Source organism: Neovison vison, chromosome 11, assembly GCF_020171115.1.
Source record: "Neovison vison isolate M4711 chromosome 11, ASM_NN_V1, whole genome shotgun sequence".
Taxonomy (NCBI): Eukaryota; Metazoa; Chordata; class Mammalia; order Carnivora; family Mustelidae; genus Neogale; species Neogale vison.
The window spans coordinates 87,674,803-87,700,513 of NC_058101.1; the positions used below are offsets into that span (position 1 = coordinate 87,674,803).

Here is a 25,711-nt window from a genome sequence, read left to right on the forward strand (position 1 = left end):
CAGAGCCACAAGCGTACGGAAAGCCCAGAGGAGGCAGACAGAAAGGGCTGGTCCCTTCTTCCTACTCCAGCCTTGCAGTCTGTTCCTGGAGCCTCAGAGGGAGTGAGCTGGCAAAGCAGAGGCTGGTTGGATGGGTCCCAGCTCCAGTATTGGAGGAGGGAAGGAAGAGCGTGGAGGGTAGAGCTGAGAGACAATAGCAGCATCAACTTACTAGAAATGCACATTCTTAGGCCTCACTCCTGACCTGATGAATCAGAAATGCTGGGAATGCGGCTCAGCAATTTTGTGTTAAGAAGCACCCCCAGGTGATTAAGGTACAAGCAAGTTAGAGAGCCAGTAAACGATAACACTGAGCTTCTAATCTCTTCATTTGCTGATTTTCAAACTTGCTAATGATTGGTTCTTTAAGAATGAGAAAGTGCTACTTTTCAGAATCTAACTGTGATCCTCCTTGCTAATAGGACAAATTCAAATTATATAAGACTTATGAATTAAGTAAGAATGATACTCCTGCTTAGGGTTTTTACCTCTTTTTAAGTTATGACAGTATCTTTTGAGCAATAAAATATAAAAAACAGTATTTGTGTATAGTTCAATATTGTAATAAAAACTGCAAAGTGAGACACTGAATCATATCTAAGTTCTGTAATTGTGGTATTAAGTGGAATTTAAGCATGAATGATAGCTATTAACCATAAATAATAGCATTATTTTCAGACATCTGAGCCAGTTTTTCTCCTTTCCCTTAAGTGCCTCATTCTCCCTAGGAATAGTGCAAAGTGTTTCTTGTAGAGGAAAGTTTAACCTTCACCCCAAGCATATGCATACACTGAAACACAAATCCAAAAATGACCCTTAAAATTCATCCTTTCTCCTTTCCTATCTATATATGCCAATCCTTTGAAATAAAAAACTTAACAGTGACTAAAGAACTGAGTTAATAGTAGGCGCCTATGCATTCATTCACTAAAGATTACTGATACTACATATACTATTTTGCAGGCTCTGTTCTAAGCACTACGCAAAGATTAGTGAACAAAGTGAAATTTCTACATCCTAAATTCAAATGAATAAGATACAAATAATAAATGAATAAATAATGTGTAAGTTGGTGGTAGGTGTTACTAAGAAAAATGTAGTGGTACATGGAGAAGGAGTGTCTGGTCTTGCTATATTGTGCATTAATTTCTGTAATTCTAAATTGCTTTCTTTTGCTGCTTGTAAAATTCTATATCATTACTTTTTACCATTTTAATTACTATGTGTCTTTGTGTGGACCTTCTTAATTTGCTTTTGTTAAAGGTTCTCTGTGACTCCTACATCTGGATTTCTGTTACCTTCCCCAGATTCAGGAAGTTTTCAGCTATTACTTCTTCAAATAAATTCTCTGCCCCCTGTTCTCACTTCTTCTGGGACATCTATGTGAATGTTAAAATGCTTGATAGTATTGCTAAGTTCCCTGTGTTCATTTTCTGTTATTACTTTTTCTCCCTCCTGTTCAGCTTGATTGTTTTCCATTACTCTGTCCTCCAGGTTGCTTATCCATTCTTCTGCTTCCTCTAGTCTACTATTTATTCCACCTAGTGTATTTTTAATTTCAGTTCTTCTATTCATCTCTGATTGGTTCTTTCATATGTTTTTTATCTCTTGAGTGTCTCATTGAGGTCCCCAACTCTTTTCTCAAGTCCAGTATCTTTATGACCATTACTTTAAACTCTCTATCACACATATTTCTTATCTCTGTTTCATTTAGTTTCTTGCTGTGATTTTGGCCTGTTCTTTCATTTGGAACGTATTCCTCTCTCTCCTCATTTTGTCTGACTTCCTGTGTCTGTCTGTGTGTTTCAAAATTCAGTTATGTCTCCTGCTCTTGAAAGTAGTGGCCTTTTGAAGAAAAGGTCCTGGAGGGCCCTGTTCACCAGAACTTACTCTTCAGGGGTGTCTCTTATGTGTATTGCCATGTGCCCTGCTGTTGTAATTGAGTGGCTTTTGCAATAGTCTAAGCATGGCTCTCTCCTTCTGTTGTGGGGTCAGAGTTTGATCCCTATGTTGTTGTGCCAGTCTGGGGCTGCCTTGGGCTTGAGTTGAGTCAGACCAGGCATTTGCCAGAGGTGTGATAGCATCAGACTGCTGGGTGCTGTCCTTCTGTTTCCCAGGGATTTATCAGAGGTGCAATAGCATCAAACTGCTGGGTACTTCTTGTGTTAGCTAGGTGTGGGTTGGGATGAGACGAGGTTATGGTCCTCTTACTCCACCATTTTCCCTGGAAATTGGTCTTATTATTATTTGTATTGCTAAGCCCAGTTAATGGGAATTTTTTTAATTAACCCAAAATTATATGCTCAATTAATTTATGACAAAGGAGGCAAGAATATACAATGGAGAAAGACAGTGTCTTCAATAAATGGCGCTAGGAAAATGGAGAGCTACATGTCAAAGAATAAAATTGGACCACTTTTTGACACTATATACAAAGACTCAAAATAGATTAAAGACCTAAATGGGAAGGAGTGCCTGGGTGGTTCAGTCGGTTAAGCATCCAACTCTTGATTTTGACTCAGGTTGTGATCCCAGTGTTGTGAGATTAAGCCCTGAGTCGGGCTTCATGCTCAGGGGAGTCTGCTTCTTTCCCTGTCCCTGCCTCTCTCCTTCTGCCACCCCCATTCCCCCAACCCTGCACACACAGACTCTCTCCCAAATAAATAAATCTTTAACAACATCAAAATTAGACCTAAGTGGAAGTTTGTTTTAATACTAAAAAAGGTGAGAAGATAAACTCAACCCTCCACTGATCATATCTGCAACATAACCAGGTTTTCCAAACCGCTTAACTTAAGCCTTTCTATCTACCACTTTGAACTAAGTACAGGCTCAAGCTTTCTGCAAGAGAGGAGAAAGTTTTTACACATAAGCTCTTTAAACCCAAGTGGTGCCAGAAAATGCCACAGAGTACCACAAAAATATATAGTTAATCTTTCCATACCTGTGTTTTATGAAATAATAAAATGAAATTAATTTAAGCTGTTTGTAGTCCTTATATCTATAATTTTCCCCCTTCTAGTAAGTTCATAATTTAATCAATAGTCTCTATAGTCAAGTCTAGATAAAGATTTTAAGTTATTGTTTGGGGGAAGCATTTTCTGCCCCCATTATAACATTTCTTTTGTTAGAAATAGAATTTATGGTGGTGAAATCTAACATTGTATCAGGAAAAGGACTGGATAGTTTTTATAGAAATAGCTTCTGGAATGATTTCAAAACAAAATCCCAAAGACAGTGTATTAATGTAGAGATATGCATAGAGATATATTTATACATTAATAAAATATGCTTTATAAATTAATCTCAAGTCTGAGCCAGATGGGGAAGGATGGAAAGCCTGAATTCTATACCCACATAATCAACAGTCTGTGGAAACTGGGAACCATGCCATTGGTCTCCAACTTAGAACAGTTGGGAAATGACACATTCTTTATGAAGCACTCATCCAGGAAATGAGTGGGTCAAAAAGCATACCAGTAAAAGGTCCATAAACCTATTTTATGAATGAAGCTTGAAGTGTACAGTTTCCAAGCTGTAGGACCTTTATAAGTACATAATAATTTTTCATTCTGCAGTTTGTCATGTTCATAGATATATATATATAACAGAATTGTAACAGGAAGAAAGCCATGTCTGCCTTCAGAATATTGTCCCATGCCATTTAATATTTATAATCACTTTTTCCATATGTGCTCTCACTCTAAGAACATATCTTCCCACCTGCCCCACACCAAAATATGAAATGATACACACAAACACAGAAAACAATTCAAGCTTAAACTAATCAAATTTATTCATACTACCCATGAAAAGCAATTACATATTTACATAAAATCATCACACAGAACAAGAGAAATCTGATTAGACACACAATACAGAAAATAAATGTGAAAATTAAAAATAGCATACTTTAGTTATTAAATTTATACTGTACTTTCTACTTATTTATAGCAGCATCTGTAAGATCCATCTATATGTTAATAGTTAACTAGCAGCAAAATTTTTAAAATTACACAAATTCAGTAGATATTTCCCTCCACTGTTTTATTCATACAGAATTTATCACATTAACCAAACAAAACCACTTCTATTTCCTGAAGAAAAAGGTAGGAAAAGATTTCTTAGGTAACCAGTTTCCCCCACGCAAGAAGAAGAAGGGTAGAAAAAGGAAGGTGAAGGAAATTTGCATGCTATTACCAAAAGATAAATTCTCAACGCATTGACCAATTATGGGTGGATTTTGTGGGGTCTCTATGTATGTGTTAGTGAATGAAGCTATGTTAACTTTATTTTCTGACTTTATATTGCAGTTGAAAAATATGTGGAAGTTTCCAGGAGGCCTGTCAGAGCCTGGAGAAGATATTGGTATGTATACCTTACATATTTTTAATTGGCTTGGAAATGTTCGGAAATTTATGTTTACTTTGTTTGCTCTATAGCTGAAAATAAGATTTTAAATTTTCTAATGGGTTTAGACTGAGAAATTTCAGAGAAGTTACTTCAGGGCTTATATAAAATTAGCAGCAAAACTTGTAATATTACAACTTATCTCACTAGTATAAAAAAATACTATTAGGAGCATACCACCTATTTTGCTTAGGGTTGCTTCTAGAGTAATTTGTTTGAAAATAAAAAGCTTTGTATATACATTAGTAAGGTTTAGCATTAAGGGTGATTTTGGATATGACTAATATTGTTCCTGGAATTAAACTATAAGAAAACACAAATTCTTGACCATTTCACCACACAAGGATGAAATAACTTTTAAATAACTTTTCAATGAACTTCAAAATAAGTATTTATAAACTCAGTTAAAGAGCAGTAGTGACTTAATTCCCCTCTATAAAAATTCTGTCTACTATTTATTTTAAATAGTCAGGAAGCCAAAATGTAATAAAATGTCTCATACAAGTGAGTCTCAACTGAGAATTCCTTAAAGCAACTTCCTGAGCTCAGTATTTCAAACAGAACTGTGACATAAGCTAAGAACTCTATGTTACTGAATCTACAATAAATAGAAGAAAGAATAAAAACGAAGTTTTCCTCCCTATTCCTGACCTTTGACTGGGTCAAATGCAGTCTGCGTCATAAGAAATCAATAGATGCCTCATTTGGTATCACTGTAATTTTCCATGATTTTTCCTCTATATGCATGTCCCCTCTTTAGCCAACATTTATATATAAAGGCAACTTCCTAAGTTATCTTTAAATATTTTATTTGAAAACGTATATATACTTGAAACTTCATTTTTTAAAAATGTTACACAGATTAAAATGCCCTATACACAGTACATAGCCAACTCCTAACAAACCATAAATAAATTTACTACAATGAGATTTATCCATAGCAAATTTTGGTTTTCAGGTACTTATGGATCTTCTGCTTAGAGTCCATTGCTTGGGTCTTCCGTAGAAAGATTTCGTGGTGGTACAAGTGCTAAAAGAGAGGGCCGTTTCTTTTGGAACACCTAATTAATCTCACACTACCCTTATGTGATATATGAGAGTGTGTGTGAGCTAATTAAATTTATGTTTTACATCCTTACCCAATTTATATTAGGCAAAAATCAGGCTACAGGAGGTATGTTTAGCTTCCTCCTCTGCATCTTGCCATCTCAAAAAGTCAGTTGACTTTTTCCTTTTGAGTTTTTTCAGATTTTGTGAATTTTCAAGATACTTACATTTTAATGCAAATGAAGAAGCACATTTCCAAGCCAAGTATGCGTAGTTTTAGTTTTAAGTATACTCCAGAACTCTTCATGTCCAGATTAAAAAAAAAAAAAAAAAGTGAACTCTGAATTAAGTATTCGTGGTTGGTACAACAACCCACCTATTTAGCCAGGAGGAGTTATAAGAAAAACAGCCACTGGCATTCCTTGTATTGTGTAGGAGTATTATTAATTAAAGCTGATAAAATCCTGATAAAATCCTGAAACAGCTAGAAATGATAACTGACAATAGAGTTCTGAAGGATTATGTCTGTCTATATTAGAGCATTTCCGTCTTCCAACACAATAGATTATTCTTAAGGATAAAGTCAAATTACACAATAATTATCAAAATTATTTTCTTTAAACTCCATATTTAGGAAAGTATGTAATATACTTTAGGAATACAGCCATCACAAATGTGCACACATTCATATTAGCTCTTAAGTAGTAAATACTAGTTAACTGAGAAACACTAGTTAACTGGGAAACGCATTTGTTTGGAATCCTTCATTCTTTGATAATACTAGGTAAATGAAACACTCTTATCCATAGTGCTTAAAAAAACTAAGGGGGTCATATACAAAACAGAATGCAATCTTCGGGCTTTAATACCCTAATAGTACGAAAGTATCTACAAGGTTAAAAATAGAGACATTGCCTTCCTAAAAAAATTCACTACCATCGACAGGAAGAGAATCTCCTGCATGGTCAAAGGACCATAAAGCAGTGGGGGCTGCTCAGAGCTCATCAGTGCACCAGAATCAGAGGGAAACGCCAGGAAAACCCACAAGCTGCACAGTCTTTCCTATTTCAACCTAATCCTATTGTTAAATATTACAAAATAGAAATAACAAAATAAATTCCATTTCACTGTCCTGTAACTAAACAAAACACTGTGTGACATATTTAAACATAGCTCTCAATCGGCAAAAATAAAAACAAAACCTTCTTGGTTCTTTAAACATATAAAACAGTAAATGTTATTTCAGTTCATCTTACAGTACATTAAAATAAAAGTACAACAGAATAAAGCAGTTTATCTGCATAAAATTTTTTTAAAAATTCTTGTCAAAAAAACCTTGGGGTAAAGATTTCCATCTTGAGGTGGAAGGAGTCATTCATACCCTGATTGGAAAAACACTTATCTACTCATTCAGTTTTTAGTGCAGCCAATGATATGCTGATTCAAATTAAACTGATCAAACTATGGAGGCAGTGCTGACTTCCAATCAGCTGCTAAGGTGACTGCTTAGTAGGGTAGATCCACTCCGTCTGTCCTGTGCCTCCATGATACATAAAAAGGCTAGACTCCAAATGAAATGCCAGACTTTGGACTAGTGGTACTAAAAGTTTAACAGAACCCCCATGGTCATTTTTCAAGGTGTTAAAAAAAATAAACATTTAAACAATAGCTAAGTGAAATCAGCAAATTTAAGACTAGTACCACAATCTCAGATTTATTAAATCTACCAGATTTAATAACAATCATATATTGTATTCCGAGCTGAAAATTATTTGTATTAAGAAAGGTTTTCCTTTTATTCACATACATTCTTTCATGTTTTTAGTTTAAACATGGTTAGAACTTACTGTTTTAATCTATGGCAAACCTCAAGGGAAGGGGAAGTCAGCATGTAGTTCAAAATGGCAGACAAATGTCTTATATTTTAGAACACTTTGCTTTTCCTGTGCATATTTCCAGAGCAGTTTCTTAGTGGGGCGGGGGTGGGGAGGAGACACACCCACAAGCATATGTAGGCAATTAAGACAATCTATAGTCAGAATATGTGAAAATTGAGATTGTTTTTTCCTTGACTTCCCCTTCCTTACCTATTCTTCACCAGTAGGACTACTGAGAAGGCAAATATAATTTTCTATTTTACAAACAAGGACACAGCATTGAATAGAGGTCTTTGAACAAAAATCTATGCCTGTGGCAATTGTGAAATTGGAAAGCTTCCAGCAAACTGAGCAAAGAACACAGCTTTTTAAAGAATTTCTCATGACTACTCTGGGAGACAGTGACAGAACATCCCAGAATTAGAGAAAGCCCATTTAGGGGGTTGTTCTGGAGATTTAGGAAAAGCAACCGCAAAAATGTTAATGGCAACCAAAATCCTGCTCCAGAAATTTGCATAATATTGAAAATAACCAACCTTATAAAATGTGAAACCTTTGTCGTATTATAAAATTCTGTAAATTACAAGACATTAATACAAAACCTTTCTTAATACAAAGTTTGTTTTTACAAACTTTCTTAATACAAGTTTGTTTTTACAAATAGTTTTACAAAATAGTTCTTTGGAATCTCAAGGAACAAAGGAAATGCCAAAAATTACCATACTGGGATTCTACTGACAGGATAACTAGGGGAGCATAACAGAATGGTTATAAATGAAACTGCTCTAGATGTCAGAGGCTTGACAGCCCCACCCAGGATCACCGGGAAGGATTTGAACTGTTCACAGCTCAATACATTCTGTAGCTCTACAGACTTGTGAGGAAGAATGAATCACTTTTTCTCAATACTGATATGTACAAGTTTGGGCGGTTTTGATGTATGACCACAAACTGATATATTTCAATAATGAAATATATCATATATATCATATCACAAACATATTTCAATAATGAAATATGTGGGAATATTAACTGCAGGAACCTGTGTTTTCAATTTTTGGGAAATAGAGCCAGAAGAAGTTAAAAATGTGACTCCCAAAGTATACAGGTAGGTAAGCCTGCACATAGCAGCCAAAGAAATATTCAATATTTCAAAAGCTTCTACGATGTACACTGGTAAGAAAATTCTTTGGTGTTTCAGGATGTCCAGAAGGCAAAGAGTTTATGTTGAACACTTTCTTAGGATGGTTTTTTACTTCTCAACCTTTAGATAATGCTACTTTATCTGAAAATCTTTGATGATTAAAATTCTAAAAATGTGATTCTTACTGATTTGTACATCTTTCTTTTATATAGGAGACACAGCAGTTCGAGAAGTTTTTGAAGAGACTGGTATAAGATCAGAATTCAGGTCCCTCCTGAGCATTCGGCAACAGCATACCAATCCTGGAGCTTTTGGGAAGTCAGATATGTATATCATCTGTCGCTTAAAGCCACATTCATTCACCATAGATTTTTGCCAGCATGAATGCTTAAGGTGTGAATGGATGGATCTCAGTGACCTGGCCAAGACTGAAAATACAACTCCCATCACCAGCAGAGTTGCTAGGCTGCTGCTCTATGGATACAGAGAAGGGTTTGACAAGATTGATTTCACCATGGAAGAACTTCCGGCAGTTTACACAGGCTTGTTCTATAAACTCTATCACAAGGAACTGCCAGCCAATTACAGAACTATGACAGGAATGGATTAAATCCATAGTTACATGTTTTAAAAAATTTTAAGTAAATTGCACATGCAGAATAATGTGTGCCGTACTATAAAAAGTAGTGGACATTTGGGGTTAACTAAATATCTGACTTTAATATTCTAATGCTTATAATTTTCATAAGAAAACTTGTTTGACGAAAACTTGCAAATTTTAAAGGCCTCTTTCCAAAGGAAGCAAATGTATGAAAAAGATTGTAGCACTAAGCAAGCTTCACTGGATAAAGGAAAATGCAATACAAAAGGTGGAAGTCTATACATTTTCCGGAAATTTTTGTTGCTTTTCTTTAGTAAGGCAATGGTTAAATGTTTACTCTTAGATAAAAAGGTTATCTGACCATTCATCCAAACTGAGCAGATAGCTGTACACATTTTTTTTTCTTTTCTTTCATTAACAAATTTCAAAAACATATGTCTTCTTCCATGTGACATGAGATCAGATGCTGCCGTTAAGATCAGCTCTTAGCAGACATTGGAAGAAAAAGTATAGCTTTCTGCCCAGGTCCTGTTTTGGGTCCAAGTTTATACTGCCCTGTTCGTTTCAGTGCCACATACCAACTGGAGTATTTCCTTGACCGGTAAGTATTGTAGTTATTAGACTCCAATCGCTCAAAGAAGAAACACTCGTCAGTAACACATTTCTGAAAAATAAAGGAAAAATTAGTAGTTACTTTTATATTTTCATATGAAATACTTATGACACTATACTGCCCGTTCTGCTCAACCAGCAGCAGTGCTCTTTGCTTGAGAGGGACAAACTAGTTTGCAAGATTCAACAGACCAAAAGTTTAACAGAATTTAGCTCAGCGGTGGGGTGCAGGAAGGAACACAGCAAGTCAGCAGAAGAGCTTTCAGATGCCTCCTCAGATGAAGAATCCAAGGACCTTCTCCAGCCCCGCCAAGGGAACAGACCAGGTGTTTAGGCAGCAAGAGCACACAGATTCGACGGGAGCCGCCCTGCCTCGGACTTGAAACACCCCGTGAGCAGTTTTCACAAAGGGGGTTACACCCACTAACAAAGAGCACACTACACTTCGTGAAGCCCACAGCTGTGGCTTCCAGCATGGTATTCATGGTGCATCCACATTCCTCCCAGTCCACAGGCAGGTTACCAGTCAGGGGTCATTTTTACTTTTATCAGGGTTCCATGCCAGTGATGGAAGGGTAACCCAGAGGTAACCTTCCTGAAGAAGAGGGTTTTGTTAATACTTTACTCACAGAAACAGAACTAATTCCTTAAATTATAGCAATTTTTTTCTAGTGGTTACCATTTCTAAGGCATAAAAACAATATTTTATAGGAAGTAGCTAACGTATATAATGCCCAAAAACTATACTGGAACATTATATGATTAGAATTCTCAAAACACTAGTAGATAACGGAGAATAAGTAACGTAGACCATATTGATTTCTGGCAGTGTCTTGCGGGAGAGGAGACTATTCTCCCTTTTTATTTCAGTTCAGCTATTAATGGGGTAGGGGTAGCTAGCTTTACAAATAGTTAGACCAGGAAATACTATTCCAAGTAATGGAGTCTAATAGGCTGCTACATTATTTCAAGTAAATGTTCAAAAATCAACTTCACAGGGTAGACTGATGATAGTTACTGGCCTCTGGGGTATGTGCTGGGTCGGGGGGGGGGTGGTTGTCAACAAATTATCTACTCTAAGGGAAGAAAGGAAAAATAATTTTTCATATTAAATTAGATAGGAAGAGAGAATTATAAACTCATAGAAAACCATATAAATTTATACATATTTATATCTATATATAAATACAACATGTGTACATAGGTATATGACATAAACCTTAATGAGTTTACCAGATTCCAGCTTATTTCTATATACTCAAATCTAGGAAACTTCAGGGTTAGGAAAACACACATTCAAAAGACTTGAATCTTTTCCCAGATTCTTTAGTTCTAAGATAAACTAAACAGTGGCACAAACTGTGAGAAGAACATAAATCAATGAACAGAACAATGAAAAGAGCTGGCATAACAACCAAAATTAGAATGATCTGAATGTAACAGGCATCTCAGTCATCTAAAATAAGGGTGTGGTATTAGATCCTATAATCTGCTTCTAGGGATAAGAATTTTACTAAATATTTACTTGGCTTTAATGTTTTGATCACCGTTAACTTTTAAAAATGGATATATAAACTTATCTAACTTGCCCACTTTTTGCAAGAAATTACTAAAGCAACTTGTCTTTGTGATGCAAATAAATGACAGGTAGCATTACAAAGAAGCATACATTGCACAAGGACACAGCTATGTGATCCATGTGGGGTAAAGATAAAAGTGTGAAACACTTACACCTAGGAAGATGTGGATATTCCGTAGCCAATACTTTCACTTTACCTTTGGTGAAATTTATTTTGCTTTTCATGTTAATTGAAGTCAATCTGTGTTACTTTGTCACTTTTCAGTGCCAATGATAAAAATCTTCCTCTTCCCTATTCCAGGTTTAAGATCAGGAGTAGAAGAAGCAGGCACAAGTAAAGAGTCAAAAAATCATGATGATCATAAAGATAACATGAAAGATCATCACTAAGCTTCACAGGCTAAATCCCCAGAGGGAGACCTAACTACGTCGATTTTTGGATATTCTGTCAGCCTCCAGGGTGCCCGACACATATAGTATGTGGTCAATACACATTGTCTTCATTAGAATGCCCAATATTCATCTCAAATGCAACATGTCCAAAACTGACTTCCTCATCTTTCCCCATAAAACCTGATCCCACTCATAGACTTCCCTATCTTAGTTGATGGTAAATCCACATTCTAGAACATAAACCATTTTGAAAATGTAGTTCGTTTTCAAGTGTGTAATAGTTTAGTAAATTTACGTATCTGAACATTCAGCACAGATGCAAGTTTTCGTTCCTTCCCCTTTGTTTTGTAAAGGTACAAGTAACTTCTATAAAAAAAGAAAAAGAGTGAGTTTATGATGTATTATCCACTTAATCACCAGTACTATTACTTTCCTCTGAAATATTAGGAACTGGCTGAGAAGGCAGAACCTGTTGGCATGGTATGTATCCCAATAGACCAGGTATTGTAGGGAGTACCAACTGAGCACTAATACCATTGCCCATAAGAGCAATGAGGGCTCCTTAGAGAAATGGCTCATCCTAGACTATAGTAAGGAATATAGAGGATGAATGTGGAGCATCTTGAAGGCCATTAGGAAGTGCTCAAAATCCTCCCAGCATTGATGGGGGTGTGTCAGAGAATATAGGAACCAATTTTTCCAATTGAAAAAAAAGCTCCCAATGACCATAGCAAAAACAGTTTGAACAAAATAAATAACACAGTATTGGATTATAACCCATAATATAAAATAAACACCCATGAGTGTATACTGATATAAGTGATTGAATAAATAAATGGAGAATAGACAAATTTCTCATGCAAAAGAACTCCAAATTTGTAACTATTTCTCCCTCAAGGGAGATGGACATGGAGCATTAGCCCCATCCCTTAAATGTGGACTATGTACAATGACTTACTTCCAAAGAATTACAGGGTAGAAAGAGGGGAAAAAGAATAACTTCATAGTAAAGACAAATAATACTAAAGCCAGATTATCAAAATTTACATAAGTCATGACACAATGAGAAAAGAAATAAGAAGCAGGGTAATTTCTCCTCCTCACTACCATCTCTTCCACTTACGCATCAATTGCACAAATCTGGTCCTCTGTTAAATGTCAGATTTGAACTTTATGGCCCTTTCCCCATGTTCTGTTTTTTGGATTGTTTATTCTTTTACAGTACTTTGATTTTTCAGTTTTGGCTTATGAGGGAGTTTGCTCAACATGGATCCAAAAATGCTTTGCTTACACCACTTCTGAGAATTAAAAACAGACATGATGTAAGTATCAGTGTTGATTACTTCAGAACAAAATAAAACACACAAATTGTGAAAAGTTAAAAGCAAATTTGACCTTAATCTTTGTATATGCATATAGGTTGTGTAAAATTTTATAAGACTGGTTTCTAAAAGCAATAATCCTCATTAAGTAGTAAACTTTGCATTTAATCTAGTGTTTTATCTCTCAAAAATAATATACATTCCTCTTCAATTACTGTATTTTTCTGACAAACCTGATCAGTATATATTGTCAGTCTCAATAACTAAGCCCTCAAAAATATATTTTCCCTACTTTGCTATATATGTAGGTCTCATTTCATTTTTAAGGCCCCTCAACTAAGAAAGTTATTCTATAGGTTAAAAATATATATTTTACTTTTACAGTAATTAAATTTATATATCCTCAGAGAATAAATATTTTTCTATGTTTCACTATTATGGTCCACACAAGTTATATACACATTTCTATATTGAGATATCTTGTTCAGGATATCACGATCTATAGCATTATATAGAAATCAACAGGCAATTTTCTAGCACATAAAGACCAGGCACACTTTCTTTACTAATGCCAACAATGATGTTGTTTGGGGACTTTAATGTAAAACTACAGTTAACCTCACTATATGCCGTTTTAAAAACCTACAGTTTTGTGAACACATAAGAAATCATAAATCCTAATATTTGTTCTGGACCTCTGTTGTTCATGGCACCAAAATTTATCCCGCTATGGAAAGGAGTAAGAGTCTGTTTTGTATTAAAAAACTACTCAAGTTCAGCCTCTAACTATAGGCTTTGGCAGTTAAAAATAGTTACTCTTTAAACTTTTGGATTTTCTAGTTTCAAAAGGGGGTGGGGGAAAGACCCTTAAGAAATGTTTTCAAACAGTGAGGATTCCTTAGCCTGAAAGCATTCATGCAATTACTATGTGAAGGTATTGGAGGAAAAAAACCCGTCTTCTTTCATACTCTCAATTGGTAGCAATCGACATAACATGACTCTTAGAAACCAAAATATTTTACGTGTCCAAAGGAAATGAGAATGTTTTGCAAATCACTGCAGGAATCATAAACAGGGGAGAACACAGAGGAATCCAGGGATGTGCCATAACACAACAGTCTGAAATGGGGCCAGGTAGAAGAGTGGAAAGAATTATGCCTATGGCAAGTGCAAGTTCGTAAACCCCAGTTTCTCCAGGTTATAAGGGGCATCTGCATCCCCACGATGGCTAGTGGTCACAATAGTGGACTTGTATCAAAAGTTGCTATTAAGTTTTTTTTGTTTTGTTCGGCTTTTTATATGCTAGCTGTCTCTTCTCATTGTCACCTGAGTGAGGTCTCTGCTGACATCCCTGGCGATGGTATCTTTTACCATCAGTGATTCGTCTCAACCCATTAAATGTCTGGCACAGATAATACTAATAGCCAAGGGTCAAGACGTTTAATTCTTTGCCTAAAAGTAGCTGTTGTTAACAGCTCCCTGCCTATGGATCTGACTCAGAAATATGTCACTGACCCACCAAAATCACCTCCTTGATTTGATGGTAGGGGCACTTCTCCCCTGAAAACTGACAGACTAATTTGAAAGAGATAGGACTGCTGCTGAAAAGTCAAGGAAGCAAGCCACATACACTGAATTAGGTAAGACTGGAGATTAACTTGTGAACTTGGCAAGAATAGAGCCTATGATGGGAAGGACAACAACTGAATCTTGGCTGGTACCATTGCTCAAAGGAAACTGATAAATCCCAAATTTTCTATTTATGTGTTCCTACATAGTTTGTGATAAATTTCTAAGCACTGCTAAAGTAACTCTTACTATATCAACTTGAAGGGAATCTGGTGTATTATATATGAATTAGCATATATCCAAAGAGATAGAAACATATTTAAGACTAAATAAAATACCTTAAGCTTGTGAAAGGTCCCGCTGAGTTAAGGAAGAAACTATAAAACACTTTATTTCAGAGCACTTTCCACTTCTGATGGCACAGATTCAACATTTTGGAAAAAAAAATTTTCTGAAAGTTTGGAAAAACAGTTTGGAAAGCTTAACGACTATATACCAAGAGAAGAAGTCACAATTCCCTTAATTCTAACTTGGAGAGAATTCTGTAAGAATGAGAAGACAGTTCAGTTTTCATGTCTATTGTTCTAAATTCATCTCCTCTTTTACGGACCCCAGTAGTTTCAGAGATGCGCTTTAAAGTAGAGTACCTTCTGTTTTCATCACTTTTGACAAGTATGAAGCTTTTCATCATTACAGATGAATGTAAATTCCAGCCTATGTTCTGGAGATAAAGAATCCCTCCCACGAGTATCTTACAGGCCACGGTAATTACCAGGTTACTGGATCTTCTAATCTCAGTAAGTGGAAAACTACAGGATAAGAATTTCAAATCATTCACTGAGCCAGATTAAGAAAAAAAGTGAGAGCTTTAAAAGCACTTGACTAGTACTGTCTACAGTTAGTCATAACAAAAGCAAAGATATGCATCTCCTTTATTTTCTCCATCACCTTCACTGTTTGACAATAGGCAAAACAACACCAAGCCTTTGAGGAAGCCATCATGATTCACACTACATGTGTTCTGTCACATCCTGACGTGAGAAGAGTAGGAATAAACTCTCCTCTCAACAAACTCAAGGTCATCCAAAATTACTGATTCACTGTCCTGGAAATATTTAAAATGCTCCTTTGGTAGATGCCTAACATATTACATCATGCTTTAAGTTGACAACAGACTGGTAGGAAAAAAGACAAGAACAGTACAAGTCCCAAGTAGTCAATCTTCTGGGACTGTATTTTTTGCCCAGGAACCACTTCCATTTCCTGAATTTGACTATTATCTATGTGCTGATGACACCCAAATCTGTATATGGACACAGACCTTCTTCCAAGTTCCAGACCCACAAATACAACTATGTAGTGAACATCCCCACCTGAATTTCTCTTCAGCAACTCAAAAGAGGTAAGTCTAAATTTGAACCTGTGTTACCTTTTCCCAAAACTTGCTCTTTTCCTCCTTCCCCTTTCTCATCTACCTTCTTATCCAAACCAGAAACCTGGGATTTTTCTCTCTACTTCACTGCTAAATCCAATCAATTTCAAGTGCTAAAACTTCACTCAATCCTCTGCTCTGTCACTGCCAGGCTTTCATCATGACTTGCCTGGACTATTACGATGGCCTTCTAAGTAACTGGTTTGTCGCCAGCACTGTCAGCTCCCTCAGACCGTTCTCTCCACTGCTGCCAGAGTGATGTTTCTCAAATTCAAAACAGATTGTGTCTCTTCTTAAAACTCTTCATGGCTTTCCACTGCTTGTAACACACGGTGTAGAATGCATTTCAGCAGGCAGTCTATCTACTTCTCCAGCCTTCTCTCTTCCCTTCCACTTTGCATTTCCTTTGCACTTTAGACTCCTGCAGTAGTGAATTATTTGTAATGCTACAGAAACACCTCCTAAGCCTTCTGCACCCATGTCTTTGCACGTACTATGTTCTTAAAGTTCTCTGTATCCTCATCTCCACTCCTCTGCTCCCTGACTGCCTGATGAATTACTTCCTCTACATTACCTAAAATCCTATTGATGGGTCCTCTTCTAAGACAAGTTTAATCATTTCCTTTCCTGTATTACTTCCTATGTCATAATACTTCTAACCTCCTATCCAATATTACTGTGCATTTAAACAAGGTATAGAAGGAACACATCAAAACCCTTACAATTATTACAAATACTTACTTACACTTCTGCCTCCCCAGGATTGTGATTCATTAAGGGCACAGACAATTTTGTATTCAACTTTATAACCCAGATGCCTATAGCACAGCATTTGGCACAGCATTCTTGAAGAGGATTCTAAAGTTTATTCTACTACCAAAGAGGGAGTGCACACCATTATACCCAGAGTTGTTATTTATCCTGTAAAAGTCATACAAATTGATAATATATCAACAGAAATATATCCTTCTCAAATGAGCAATCAGATAATTGAAATATTCTTTTTCTCTGTAAGTCTGTTTTGGTACCTTCAGAAATCCAAAGGTTGTCACTCAGAAAATATTTCAAAAACTATGTGTAGGTGCACCTGGGTGGCTCAGAGGGTTAAGCCTCTGCCTTCAGCTCAGGTCATGGTCTCAGGGTCCTGGGATCAAGGCCCACATGGGCCTCTCTGCTCAGCAGGGAGCCTGCTCCCCCTCCCTGCCTGCCTCTCTACCTACCTGTAATTTCTCTCTCTGTGTCAAATAAATAAATAAAATCTTAAAAAAAAAAAACTCTGAATAGCTTAAAATACCACAACTGCTCTAATATTGAATCTCTAATGGGAGAAAGTTATAGCCAATGGTAACTGGCCACTGGTATTGGTATCATGGCTGTAGTTTGTGTATACACACAAACACACACACACACACATTTTTACATAAGTGTCCCATCTACTCCCCCAGAGAGACTGGTTTATTTCTCTGCAGTATTTCCCACGTATCGTGTCTGCCCAACAGGCATGTAATCCTTTTCTAATGGCAATGGTGGGGTTGACAGGGAGGCTGCCATAGTGAAAAGAATACTAGCCAGGAGCTAATACTCCTGACTAGCTGTGATAAAAAGTAAAAAAGTGCAGTCCTTGTCCTGAATGAACTTATATATAAAGGAGAAAAGGAAGAGGAAGTAAAACTTTTGAGGACTTATTATGCATGACCTGGATTTTGGCATTTGATATAAATTATCTAATTTAGTCCTCACAAAAACTCATATTGATAGGATCAGTATTTTTTTAATTAATTTATTTATTTTTAGCACAACAGTATTCATTATTTTTTCACCACACCCAGTGCTCCATGCAATCCGTGCCCTCTATAATACCCACCACCTGGTACCCCACCCTCCCACCCACCCCCCCCCCCCCGCAACTTCAAACCCCTCAGATTGTTTTTCAGAGTCCATAGTCTCTTTTGATTCACCTCCCCTTCCAATTTACCCCAACTCCCTTCTCTCTAACTCCCTGTGTCCTCCATGCTTTTTGTTATGCTGATAGGATCATTATTATCTCTGTTTTATGGTAGGGGAACTACCTCAGAATAATTTGCTCAAGAACACACAGCTAATATGTGGCAGTGCCACTATCAGTATCTAGGTTAAGAATCCACTTCCTCAGCTTTATTCTATACTGCAAACATTTTGAATCTGAAAGAAGAAACTTAAAAACTGATACTCAAAATTGTATATATATCCATCCCACTGATCTTCAAACAATTGCACAATATAAAAATTCTTTTTTACAACTCTAGTTCAATAGCTTTGCATATAAGTCAGTGAAATGCAGTGACTTGGAGCTCAGGCTCCAGAGTCAAGACTGCCTCAAGTGCCATCCAGGTTCTACCACATGTGAGCTGTGTTTCCCTGGTTACTTACTCACTCAGAACTTCAGTTTTTGTATCCATGAAATAAAGAGAGTGGTACTATTTTATAAGGTGAATATGAAGATTAAATTAGATAATACTTACAAAATCCTTAATAAATACCAATACTAGCAAATTAACAGCAACACAACTCACAAAGAAAAAAAAAAAAACTACAAAAAGAGTAGTACTTACAGAAGCCAGTAATCTTCCATCTTCCTTCATGGCAAGATAGCGATTTGCACATACTCCTTTGATGGACACAACCCCTCTCTCTTCTGCTTGAAGTTGCAGTTTGACTGTAATGGAAAAAATCACCTTTGTGGCATCACAGAAAAAACACCTGTCTGCACATTTACATGATATGAAGATAGGGGCAGCCAGCTAATCCACTCGGGAGGGTTGGCAAGGTGGGGGGCCAGGGATGGGTGTCAATTAGATCATATCAGGGTGAGATGCAGAACCTTTAGAACATGAGTTACCTCTAGAATCCCTTCTCACTCTAGTGTCAGTGAGAAGAGTAGCAGAATGGAGAATGTTTTCCCTTGATGTGCAGTTAGCTTCCACTTGGCCCTGTTAACTGCTTACATGTTTTTAAAAAGTGAACATATTTTAAAGTACATAAAAATGTAGGGGCACCTGGGTGGCTCAGTCAGTTAAACCACCGACTCTTGCTTTCACTTCTGGTCAAACTGTCAGGGTCCTAAGATTGAGCCTGGCTTCAGGCTCTGCACTCAGCGGGGAGTCTACTTGTGGATTTTCTTCCTCACTCTGCCCGTCCCCCTGCTCATGCTTTCTCTCTTTCTAATAAATAAATCTTTTTAAAAAATAAAAGTACATGAAAATGTAAACCACTTGTGAGAACTTCCACATTACTGCCTGAGTTTAAACTTTTTAAAAGTTGTGGTTTTTTGCTTATTTGTTTGTTTTTTTGAGAGAGAGCGCGAGTGCACATCCTTGCAGGATAGTGGGGTGGGGGAGGGGCAGAGGAAGAGGAAGAGAATCTTAAGCAGACTCCACACTGAGTGCAGAGCCTGACCCAGACTCAATCTCAAGACCCTGAGCTCATGACCTGAGCTGAAATCAAGACCCCACACTTGACCAACTAAGTCACCCCAGTTCCCCTTTTAAGATATTTTTAACTAATTCTTCACAAATAAAATATAATCTAACTGATCACTATTATCTTTTGGTTTCTATTTCCTTGCGTTTCTACACATATTGTTTCTACCTTCCCCTTTAATACAATACCAATGCATTTATCTTTCTTTACAGATGGGTTGTGAGGTATACCTATATTTTATTGCAAATATCTATCCCATGAAAAAACAAAATGCTCATACTTGATTTGCTTTTACAGTATTCTTAAAGATTTTCAGAATGTAAGATCCTCAAGAGGATAACCTATTATACTGTGTTATCAATATTAAGCATATTATAGGGGAAAAACAGATATTACATGATTATGATTATTCCATGAGAATAATTATCTAATTCAAATAAAATGAACGTAACAGCTTCTGTTTTTGCTATTCAGAGGTAGCAATGTCCTGCCTAAATAATATTCTCCAAAATGTATTTTAGTTAATAGAGGTTACATTAAAAAAGGGGTTCTGGGGCTAAATAAATTTAGGAAATTCTTGGTTAAGCCAAGTTAACTCTTTATTGCCAAACTCAGACCTTTGCTACTTATAACCTGCATTATATACCTTATAAATCACCATAAAGGGGTCAAGTATACATTGTTTATAAAATTTACCTGGTCTCAGAATGAATTATTTCATAGGCCATTATATGAAACTTTAAAATATTTTAGCAATCAAAAATAAATGAAATACTCTAGCAGACGTTCAACTGTTTTTATAAAGTGGTCAGGATAAAAAAGATCCTGATTAACCTATCAACAGTTATTAGAAGCATGGGAGTTTATTTTTCTACTTGCACTACTTACTTTATGAATGTTTGAGAATTTACATAAAGAAAAAATCTATTGAACATTCAATGTTCTCCTCTGTGTCACTCCTAGATTTCAGAGAGCATAGGATTAAGTAAGCCTGCACTTACCAGACAAAATTCTTCTACAGAATCTTAAAAGATAATATAAGGTAAAAGAAATACAATCAAAACATGAAAACTAAACCAAGAGCATAAAGTCTTTTTCTTAACGTCTCAGAGTGTAAAAAATAAGCTTTATTTGTAACAAATAAAACCAAAATTATCTTAATGAGTATGACCAAACCTTGTATACAACTCAAAAGTGATCCAGATAAGCCATATTAATTATGAATATATTTGTATCTCTTTTTAACTGAGAAGGCTACATAAATGCTCATGAGGCAAGATTGCATAATCACTATACTTTCTTTTGATGCTTTATCAATAAAGTGTAGCCTATCTGTAGGTCACCATCATTAAGTATGTATTACTGGCCGTAAGAGAGATTATGTATATTAATGTGGGGCCAGTACCAGCGACTCAATACCTAAAACAAATGCCGTCATTCATTTACTCATTGACCTTTCACAGATTCCTTGGGTATTCCACACTAGGTGATTATCACTCAATAAGCCCCTAAAAAATAAACATTAGCTGTAGATGCTCAAAAACATGTTTCCATTGCCATATAATTATAAAAAAAAAATACACCTTAAAAATAACCACAGCCTAAAACAAGCTCATAAATTTTCTTTAAAAACCCCATTAAAACTGAGATGCAAAGTAACCTAAATGAACTATTTTCACATACAAATGATCTCTTCCCAAAAAAGAGATGCCTAACTGCTTTTATCTCTGACAGGAGAAAGAATAAACCTGCCAAAAGGGAAGTATGGAGAAACCAGCTAAAACTTTATTAATTTTTAAGAGCTGTTGATGTGAGGAATTAGAGTTCTGAGGAGCTCTAATCAAAGAACAACTCCATACCCACCTGTGAGTTCTCTTTCACAGAGTTTGCACCTAGTACACAACCACCACACATCAAAGGCTGGGACAAAACAGAAGGGCTGGGAGATCCTCCTGAAGTACCCCCAGACCTTTGCTGAGTGCAAAGTAGCAGTTCCTTGAAGGCTCGGGAACAGGACAATCTCTGAATAAGATCCCTCTGACAAGCACTGAGCCTTCACCAAATGCAAAGCAGGATCAAGAGAGATCTTCCGGGCTCCTGGGTGGCTCAGTGGGTTAAAGCCTCTGCCTTCAGCTCAGGTCATGGTCTCAGGGTCCTGGTATGGAGCCCCACATCGGGCTCTCTGCTCAGCAGGGAGCCTGCTTCCTCCTCTCTCTCTCTCTCTCTCTGCCTGCCTCTCTGCCTACTTGTGATCTGTCAAATAAATAAATAAAATCTTAAAAAAACAAAGAAAAAGAGATCTTCCAAGACAAGCCGGGGGTTGAGTTCAAGAGCAAGACTAACTCCTGGCCTTCCCAAACAGTTGGCAGCTGGGCTATAAGGCAAAATAGAATACCAAAAAAAAAAAAAAAAAAAAAAAAAAACTATTCAATTAACCCACAAGAAGGAAGGAAAAGAAATACTGGACAAAAAACAGATGGGGAAATTAGAAAACAAATTCCAGGATGGCGGATTAAACCCAACATTATCAATAATTACACTAAATGTAAACAAACCTTTACATTTAAGGGAAAAAACCGTCAACTGTGTTGTTTATAAGAAAAGCACTTTAAATACAAAGACAACGGCAGGGTGAAAGTAAAAATGTGGGGGGTGGAAATGCACACCCTAAGTATAAGAATACTGTTATGTCTATATTAATATCTGATAATGTGGACTTCAAGGCAAGTAATATGGAAATGAAGAAGTGATTGCAGATGATAAGAGGTCAGATACACCAAGAAGACATAATAATCTTAGATATGTAGCACCTAATAATAGAATCCTAAAATATCTTAAGCAAAAATTGACTAAATAAATCAATAAGAATATGGAATGTATGAATAACATTATCTACCAACTGGGGCATGTGGGTGGCTCAGTGGGTTAAGCCTCTGCCTTCGGCTCAGCTTGGGTCATGGTCTCAGGGTACTGGGATTGAACCCTGCATCGGACTCTCTGCTCAGCGGGAAGCCCGCTTCCCCCTCTGTCTCTGACTGCCTCTCTGCCTGCATGTGATCTCTGTCAAATAAATAAATAAAATCTCTTAAAAAATTATCTACCAACTTGACCTTTTTCTTTTTACATCATGTAGCTTTCATTCACCTGAGACTTTATTCTCTTAACATCACAGTCATTTGAAAACTGTGCAAAAAAAATTTAACTGCCAGCAACGTAAGCTCTTCTAGGCTTATTTGCCTAGTGAAGTTGTTTGTTGTTCAAATCAGTTAACTCCAGCTGACAAGTTTTTTTCTAAAGTCACTATAATACTAAGTAATATCAAAGGCTCTTACCCTGAACTATTGGTGCTCCTGGTTCCTTTATTTTTAACAGTCTATATAATAATGCATATATGATATAATTCATTTAAAATGTACATACAATTCAATGGTTTTAGTATAGTCAAGAGTTGTGCAACCATTACTACAATCAATTTTAGAATATTTTCATCATCCCATACCCATGCCCTTTAGTACTCACATCCCATGTTCCCAGATACCACCATCCCCAGGCCTAGACTACCACTAATCTACTTCCTGTTTCTATAGATTTCCTATTCTGGATATTTCATATAAATGGAGTCATGCAATGTATGGTCTTTTATGACTGACTTCTTTCACTTAGCATAAGGTTTTCAAGGTTCATCCATGTGGTAGCCATTACTTCCTTTTTTTTTTTGGCAAATAACATTCCATTGAATAGATGAACCACATGTGATTTACCTCCATTGGTTGATGAACATTTGTTTTGTCTTCAGTTTGCAGCTACTATGAATTAGACTGCTGTGAACATGCTACAGAAGCAAGATTTTGGGTAGACATATTTACATTTCTTCTGGATATACATCGAAAATTCAAATTACTAAGTCATATGGTGACTATGGTTAATCATTTAGGAATTGTTGGACTTTTCAAAGCAACCATTTTACATTCCCACTAGAAATTGAGGGCTCCAGTTTCTTCACATCCAGACCACATTTGTTATAGTTTGTGTTTTGTGTTTTTGTTTTTGGTAGTTTTTTTTTCCCTGTTTTTCTGTCTCTGTTTCTGTTTTTATTATAGCCAGCCTACTTGGGTGTGAAGTGATACCTCATAGTTTTGAAATGCATTTTTCTGATGGGTAATGATAATAGGCACTTTTCATGTACTCTTTGGTTGTTTGTATATCTTCTTCAGAGAAATAGCTATTCAGATCCTTGGCTTATTTTTAAATTAGGTTGTCTTTTTACCATTGAGTTGTTAAGACACAATTACTCTAGACACAAATCTTTAATCAGATATCTAATTTGCAAATATTTTCTCCCATCCTCTGGGTTGAATTTCCACTCTCTTGATGTTGTCCTTTGAAGTAGAAACACTTTCAATTTTCATGAAATTCAATTTATCAATTTTGTTATTATTTGTGCTTTTATTGTCCTAACCTAAGAAACCACTGCATAATCCAAGGTCATGAATGAAGATTTACAACTAAGCTTTTCCACTAGAGGTTTAGTTTTACCTTATCCATTTAGATTTTGATTCATTTTGAGTTAACTTTTGTATGAGGGATGAAAATCCAACTTCACTCTTTTACATGTGAATATGCCCACCAAACTGACACTTAAAGATCACTACACCCAAACAAAATATACATTCTTTTTAAGGAATACTCCCAAGAATAAATTATATACTGGCCATAAAACAAGTCTCAATACATTTAAAAGGATTAAAAATCAAACAAAGTAGTATATTAGAAATTAGTAATAGTAAGTTATCTGGAAAATCCCCCTAATAGTTAGAGATTAAGCAATACATTAAAAAAAAGAAGAAGAAGAAGAAAAGAAAAGAAAACATAACCACAGATAAATACAAAGGAAATTAGAAAATATTTCCCAATTGCCTGATAATATAACCTCAACATGCTTAAAGGGAAAGCTACAGTTTTAGGTATTTATATTAAAAAAGCAAAAAATGTGAGAATCAAAGCTTCTATGATGAGAACTAGAAAAAGATCTTTTTTTTTTTTTGCCATATTACTACTTTATGTTATATATTTAATTCCAGTTAAGATAGTGTTATATTAGCTTCAGGTGTACGGTATAATAATTCAGCAGTTCCATACATCACCCTTTGCTCATCACAAGTGTGCTCCTTAATCCCCATCACCTACTTCACCCATCCCCCCACTCACCTCCCCTCTGGTAGCCAGACTGTTCCCTATTATTAAGAGTAACAACTACAAAAATGTATTTTTTTAAGATTTTACTTATTTGTCAGAGAGAGACAGAGACAGAGAGAGCACAAGCAGGAAGAGAGTCAGGCAGAGGGAGAAACAGGCTCCCTGCTTAGCAGAACTCAATCCTAAAACCCTGGGATCATGACCTGAGCAGAAGGCAGCAGCTTAACAAACTGAGCCACGCAGGCATCCCTACAAGAAGATTTCTAATTAAGATCTCTAATTTCAATTAGAAATTTTAAAAAGCCCAAAGTAACAGCAGAGGGAATACTTACTATGTAAAAATTATACACTTGACTATATACAGTTTAGTAGAGAACTATCCCAAAGAGTTAACAGTTATGGAATAATGAAACAAAAATATTTTATTTTCATATAACTTTTGATATTTTGAAATTTTTCTTCATTGAAGAATTTTTCTTCATTCTTTTTATAGGAACATAACAATGTTAGCATTGTCAGCATTTTAAAATAATCTGGAATAAAATATAAGTGTGTACCATATTAAACACGACTATGGAAATAATCACATTAATGAGTTCATGAGTTCCAAGAGGGAGAGGACATTTCTTAATTAAAAGATATATAAGGGGAGCACCCGGGTGGCTCAGTCATTAAGTGTCTGCCTTCAGCTCAGGGCATGATCCCAAGGTCCTGTTTTATGTGGTTTTCTATATCAATGATAAATATATGCTATTTTTAAAAATCCACTACATTAAGAGACCTTTTTAAACTGGGCCTTGGATGCTGATTTAACCCAGATCATTTCAGCAAGCTGGAGACCACTCACAATATTAAGTTTTTGGATACACATAAGTCAACAATTTTGATAAACATAAACTTTTGGTGGCTTTCTAATGCTGATATTAAATCCAGTAAGATGAACTTGGAAAAACAGTGTGCTATCCAACTCTTTTTTTTTTTTCCTGTTATACCAAAAAACAATACAAAAAACCCAAAAGCTATAAACCACA

General features: G+C 36.0%; 2 protein-coding genes across 3 annotated transcripts in view; one reads left to right on the forward strand and one right to left on the reverse strand.

Moving 5' to 3' along the window:
* NUDT6 (nudix hydrolase 6) overlaps nucleotides 1-9,397 on the forward strand; it is a 42,406-nt gene extending 33,009 nt beyond the window's left edge. For both annotated transcript variants that reach the window (XM_044224063.1, XM_044224064.1), the window contains exons 4-5: nucleotides 4,353-4,407; nucleotides 8,730-9,397. In XM_044224063.1, coding sequence (XP_044079998.1) covers nucleotides 4,353-4,407; nucleotides 8,730-9,127 — 453 coding nt within the window. In that variant the 3' untranslated portion in view covers nucleotides 9,128-9,397. The remainder of the gene's footprint in view (nucleotides 1-4,352; nucleotides 4,408-8,729) is intronic.
* A 6-nt stretch (nucleotides 9,398-9,403) lies between these two features.
* The window catches only part of FGF2 (fibroblast growth factor 2), a 61,379-nt gene continuing 45,071 nt past the window's right edge, over nucleotides 9,404-25,711 (reverse strand). Inside the window, 2 exon segments of the mRNA XM_044225958.1 lie at nucleotides 9,404-9,782; nucleotides 18,617-18,720. Coding sequence (XP_044081893.1) covers nucleotides 9,597-9,782; nucleotides 18,617-18,720 — 290 coding nt within the window. The 3' untranslated portion in view covers nucleotides 9,404-9,596.